At 44.1% G+C, this 6,485-nt stretch overlaps 1 protein-coding gene across 1 annotated transcript in view; it reads right to left on the bottom strand.

Annotated features, from left to right (window-relative positions):
* Nucleotides 1–5,311: 5,311 nt before the first annotated feature.
* Nucleotides 5,312–6,485, bottom strand: part of DDX19A (DEAD (Asp-Glu-Ala-Asp) box polypeptide 19A) — a 17,441-nt gene continuing 16,267 nt past the window's right edge. Inside the window, exons 9-11 of the mRNA XM_006860312.1 lie at nt 6,438–6,480; nt 5,687–5,869; nt 5,312–5,379 (exon numbers count right to left, since the gene is read on the bottom strand). Of these exons, the coding sequence (XP_006860374.1) occupies nt 5,312–5,379; nt 5,687–5,869; nt 6,438–6,480 (294 nt within the window). The remainder of the gene's footprint in view (nt 5,380–5,686; nt 5,870–6,437; nt 6,481–6,485) is intronic.

The raw sequence follows: 6,485 nt of genomic DNA, 5'->3' as shown, positions 1-6,485 counted from the left end.
CTGTAAATAGATGCAGACTCCTGGAAAGGCTTCACGGTGTACACCTGAGCCACAGCAGATGCCTTCTTCAAAGGGGCTGAAGGTCTGGAAACTGAGTAAGCAGCTGTGAATCCTCATCACTGCAGTTCACAGGTTTCTTCTCAGCACACTTAGAATTCTACCTCTCAGGCACACTGAGCAATAGCTTAGCAGGCTTCCTACTACCTATTTCATTTTGAAGGACCCCTGTGATCTGTCAGCTATTGCCCCAAATCCTTGTGCACCCAAACTCTATTAATTACTACACTAATTCGTTAGAATCAAGTGTGCCTACTTTATCTGGGACAGTTGAGTTCTGGCTTTTACCATGCTGGAATCCCATTATTCTTGGTGTTCCATTTATAGAGGACGGTCACTACAGAGCTCTTCAGTGACGTTGGTGCCCCTCTATTAGTAATGCATTCTTTTTGTGGTGTGTAATTCACACACAGAAAGGCATCAAAATAATTGAACTTAATGAATTATCTTAAAATGAACACCTATGGAACCACCAGCAGGTTGTGCCCTCTTTGCAAGCCCACCTGTCTCCACCCCCACAAGGTAACCACTGTCCAGAGTTTTTGTGGTAACTGCGTCTCGGATGGAGGATAGGGATGTGTTATGGATTCATTCTCTGAACTATAGTTTTGCTTTTGACTCTTGTACTTTTGTGTAAATGGAATCAGATAGTATGTTTTGTGTGTTTTTTTGGTGTTTGTGGTTTATTTGTGAGATCCACTCATGTTGTAGGTAGTTGTAATTTGTTTTTTTCATTGTTGTGTAGGAAATGATCACAGCACATCTATTGGGATGTCGATGGATGTTCTGAACCCTGCTGCTGTGAATGTTCTTGTACACTCTGGCACACAGGTGCATCTCTTTCTGATGGGTATAAAAGCACCAGTAGAGATCATAGACTTATTACTTCATAGAACACATGAATCTTCAACTTGCTTTCCAAAGTTGTTTATACCAATTGACACTCTAAAAATTCCAGATGCTGCACATCCTTGCCAATACATGGTATTGTCTCTTTAAATTTTCATGATTCTGGTAGTTATATAATGATACATCATTTTGGTTTTGACACGGATTAACACCTGTTATGGCTATTGGCCATTTGGTTATCTTTTGTGAAGTGCCTGCTCTAGTCTTTTGCCTGTTTTTCTTCTAGGCTGCTTCTCTTTCTTAATGATTTGTGGAAGTTTTAAAATATATTATGGATAAGAGCCCTTTGTCAGTAACATGTGTTGTGAATTTTCTCCCACACAGTGCCTTGCATTTTCATTGTCTTAATGGTGTCTTTTGATAAACAAATTCTTAATTTTAATGTAGCCCAACTTCTTAGCACTTTATTTGCCATGATTCAAGTCTCTTCTCTCTATGTATGTATGTTTGGATCTGTTTCTGGGTTATTTCACTTCCGTGATGTGTGTTTTATGTGTGCATGCCCTGATATTACAGATATTATTACAATCGGTCTTTGCCCCAGTATTACAGGTTATTACTTAATTCTTGCTTTATAATTCTCCTCACCTTAGTCTATGACATTTAGGATGAACCTATCAATTTCCATCCATGCACCAAAAACGTTGGTGCGGTGGTTGTGTATACAGAAGGGAGTCAGCTCCCTTGGGGTGGCTGCACAGGGCACCAGCCATTGCACGGACCTTGGAACGTGTGGTTAGGGTAGGCTAGCTTAGGTTGCAGTAAGATGCTAAGAACAACAAAGTCTATTTCCACATGCCCGTTCCAGGACTCTGCTTAGCATAGGCAGGGGCCCATCTTGATGTGTAGCTCTCTGGTCTTGGGCAGGGGACGAATCTGGTTCTTGAAACTTCTTTTGAAGTTCTCATTTTCTTGATGCCAAAAGGTGGCCTGGCCATACCTCAGTGCAGCCCGGAAATGTAAACTCCTTCAGGAAGGCAGGACACCGAGAAGCCTAGAAATATACCAGCTAGAACAGAGGGCGTTTTGGGGGAGAAACTAGGCTTTACAACCTGGGGAGGGAGGGAGGGATGTGCACCTGGCTGGCCTATTGGCTTGTGGGGTGGGGGGTGGGAGGAAGCAATTACATTGCAGCTACAGGCAAGAAACTGTGTTTTGTGACATTTATCAGGGTTAAGTGCCATCGAGTTGGGTTTCGACCCATGGTGACCCTGTACAGGGTTTCCAAGGAGCAGGTGTTGGCTGTTGAGCTTGACCCATCAATTGGCAATTCAGAGCAATTCTGCAGTCCAGCGCATTAACCCACAGCACCACTCAAGAACTCCACTGTCAGGGTAAGAAAGCATTATTCCTTGTTAGGTGAGGGGGAAGATAAAAGTCCTAAAACTATATAAAATTTCTCTAAAACAAATGACTCCCAAGTGTGAATTAGAAATCTATGCTACTTCTCACTAAAAACACCTTCCTAAAAATCATAGCTGCTGTTGCAAGCCTCTGCCCAGGTGACAACCAACCACAAATATACTAGAGCCCCCTCCCCTGCCCTCAATCCCCCCACGACTCTCGAGGAACCACTCTGTTCCTCCTCCGAGAACAAAGAATTAACAGCTTTTATCCAACAACTGTTTTTCTCCTGAGAATCCAGGCTCTTTTTGATAGTGTAATTTCTCTCCAGGGAGAAAGCGCAGTACAGAAGAAAAAGCATGTGGTGTCTGTACTCAGAGGGATCTTTTTTTTTAATGACTTTTTTAAGCTTGCAACTAGTTAATTCTGTGCCCTCTGCAATAGCCTCAGCAACTGCCCCCCCCCCCTTTTTTGGGCCTATTCATGGGTTCATTTTGTAATCAGAACTTCACATGGCCAAGTCGATACTCCTTCCCTTAAGGAAACTGCCCAGTTCCCCCCTCACTGCTAGCTCCTGCTACATGCTGGGTTCAGTAATTCACTGACTCAGAACACATGGAAAATAATGTATTTGGTATGAGTTTTATTACAGCCATAAAAAGGATACAAATGAGAAGGCACATAAGGCAGGTGGTGAAGGATTCTAGTTCCAGTGAGAAGTTGATGTTCCCAAAAGGGATACACAGCCCTCCCATGTACGTCCATTGTCTGTCAGCAACCAGGAAGCCCATGGAGCTTCCCTCTCTACAGCCTTTGTGGGGGCCCTCATTCTATAGTCATACCCACCTCCTCTGAGGTCACCTCATTAACAGAATCTGTCAGGTCTGGTCTAGAGATGATAAAGGCATCTCAAGTATACAAGAAATTCCAAGGGTAATCGCCCAGGAACCTAGGCTAAAGACTAGCTTACTCGGGTAAAGTTAAATTCTGTGCCCCACACCTTTCCTCACAGCTCAAAACATCTTGTGGCGACTGTTTCTCCACTGGAGACCCAACAAGTTTTTTGTCACTTTGCATTTTTGTTCCATTATTAGTCTACAGAAATAAACACCCTGTTGTCACCATTGTATGTTTGGGTCTGAGAGCAGGTGTCAATGCATGAACCTTCTCAACTGGTCACCTCTGTCTCCCTGACTCCCACCTTGACACATCCTGCCTGTCATCTATGTCACACTGCTTTCCAGGAACAGGATCCCCATCTGGATTCACGAAGACTCAGCTTTGCTCTCTTACCCTCCCAGGTAAACTGAATTGCTGATAGCTGCAGGAGCCGGACAAAAGGACGCTTTTAAGACCCGTAAGACTCTAGAAAGCACACTGTCCAATAGTTGCCTCTAAGCATTTATATTTGAATAAGGAAAGCTTTACTAACCATGTTGTTGTTGTTAAGTGCCGTCGAGTCAGTGCCGACCCATAGCGACCCTGTACAGGGTTTCCGAGGCTGTAAATCTTTACGGGAGCAGAACGCCTCATCTTTCTCCCGCAGAGCAGCTGGTAGTTTCGAACTGCTGACCTTAAGGTTCACAGCACGATTCGTACTAACCATGAGGTGAGATAAATTGAAAATTAAAATAAATCTAGAATGAAAATAACTTATGTAGTATTAAAAAGTGAGAGTTACAAGACAAACTTAGGAGAACACCCACAAGGTCAATCTAGCATACAAAGGTGAGAAAAGAATGGGAAGTAATGAATAGTATAGTGTTGACAAGCATGAGGTGGTAACAGGTATTTTCAAATATAATTGCAGCAACAAATTGGTAAAAACTTCTTGACTGGCCAGATGTACTTCTGGGAACGTCTCCTAGAGTGCGTTAGCCGTGTAAAAGACAAGCATACTAGGGATATTACCGGACATCACCCAAATGCATTACCTGAGGCTGGAACATCTACATACTGGAATGGTCACCCATAGTCAAAAAAAAAAAGCAGGTTGTAGACTACCACGAATTGAATATTTACATTTCTGTTTTAAAAAAGTGGACTTAAATCGGTGTGGTATGTTGGAATGTTCATGCTGCTTTCGAACAAGGGTGGTTTATGTGTGTGTATGTATGTGTGTGTGTATATATATATATATACACATATACATATATATATATACACACACACACAAAATCTTTAATAAGCATAAATTAAGTCTAATTTAAAAGTCATGATAAGTAAAGCATTATATAAGTCTTCAGTCTCTTATGCAAGTAACCAATAAAAGTCCACTGTCATGGTCGATGAGTTTCCACTTGGTCACAACTTCCTTCCGAAACCCACCTCTCAGCTCCATTGATAGCTAAGAAGCCAGTATAGGTGGGTCCAGTAAATCACTGGGATGTCCAGACTGTATGACTGACCACCAGGAGCCTGAGCAGATATGGTAACTAGCAGATAAGGCAATCGGTAGAGAGAGAGGACTAACAAAGGCCAGGCCTGCTTCTTAACAATAGCCTAGACTCTCTGATTCTGTGCTGTTTCCATCTGAGGTTTATAAAGATAGCCAAAGGCACACCTGGGGAGAAACCAGGATATCTTTTGTCACAGGGAAGACCTAAATGGGGACAGCAGAAAGTATAAATTTTAAGAAAAATAAGACAAGTGTTAAAGTGGAAGGGACATTCTGTGACATGTCCCTGTGAAGGGACAGAAAGAGACTGGCTCAACCCTTGCTAAAAGCAAGCAGGGGTCAGAGATTACCAACAGCACCAGGTTTCATTAATAGAGGGAAAGGAAAGCGGGGGAAAGGACTGAAATTTTCTAAATTCAAAATTCCCTTCTATCTTACCTTGTAATTTGTATGAGTCTTGTGTTAAGTCCAAACTTAATTGAAATGAGGTAGTTAGTTTTTTCTACCCATGCCTTTGTCTCTGGTCACTGTGGGCCTCTGCTGGAAATGTTCCCATACTGGGAGTACCAAAGGGGGTGGGGCAAAAAGACCCAGGGGAGCTTCTCAGTTGGCGATTTTCTCAATCTCATCCAAGTCATCTGTATCTGTGTCCAGTCTTTCTATCTTCTTATCTGGGGAAAAAGATGCAAAGAGAAATCAACCTGGGTCCCTGTAGGATGTAGCTGATGGCACCTGGGCAGGGGTGGCACAGCATAGAGAGGACACTGTCATAGGCATGGTTGGAGCCCAGGTCCCGTACATCTGGCTCTGAAGGCTCTGTGAGGTGAGTCCTGGAGCACTGGGGGGAACATCCCCATCTTGGGAAAAGGAGGAGAATGTGGGCAAAGACGAAGGTCTATCTTGAGGTCACAGGAATCCCCAACCACCATCCCTCTGATAAGAAAAAGAGTATAGGCAGAGGCCATCCCAGGGACCCACTAAAATGCTCCTGGATCCTGTTGAGGATGTTCATGCTGTCCACCATGTTCACAGCCAGGCCCCTCTTGCCAAAGTGGCCGGTGCGCCCGATCCGGTGCAGGTAAGTCTCATTGTCTGGGTTTCCATCCTTGTCCACGGGAAGGTCAAAGTTGATGACGACAGACAATTGTTCCACATCAATACCTGCACCAAAGAGAGTTGGTATAGAAACGCCAACAGGAGACAAAAATCATTGTTGCCCAAAGTTAGGCTGAAGTCTGCCAACTTCTGGAGAGGGAAGTCTGGGTGGGTCAGCTCTGGGACTGAGGGACACAGCAGCAAAACCCAGGGGAATGGAAAACAACTTTGGCAAGTGCCTAATGCTCCAACTAAAAGGTCAGTTTGAATTGTAAGGTTGGCAATTCAAGCTCACCATCTGCTCCTTGGACCCTTACAGGGTCTCTGTAAGTCAGAACCAACTCAATGGCACTTAATAACAACAAATTAGGAGATCAGGAAGAGCTTTGCTGATAAAATCATCTGGAGATGGAGCTACCAATTCACTGGGTGCCTTGTAAAGAGCCTGTTCCATGCTAAGGCACTGAGCCAGGACTCGTGGCTGCTGTGAAAGTAACTATCTGCGGTGGGTAATCCCAGTCTCTCTTTGAGAAATACGTTACCACAAATCCCCCGCTGCCCCGCCAGGTCTCCCCATTTCTCTAAGGAGGCCTGGGACCCTGAGCCTGGAAGACCAGAATGCATTCTTGCTCACCGCGAGCACACACGTTGGTGGTCACCAGAACCTTCTCTTTGCCCTCTC

Source organism: Chrysochloris asiatica, unplaced genomic scaffold (genome assembly GCF_000296735.1).
Source record: "Chrysochloris asiatica unplaced genomic scaffold, ChrAsi1.0 scaffold00037, whole genome shotgun sequence".
Lineage (NCBI taxonomy): Eukaryota > Metazoa > Chordata > Mammalia > Afrosoricida > Chrysochloridae > Chrysochloris > Chrysochloris asiatica.
Note: the sequence above shows the minus strand (reverse complement) of the source record. Positions and strands in the feature narration are given on the sequence as shown.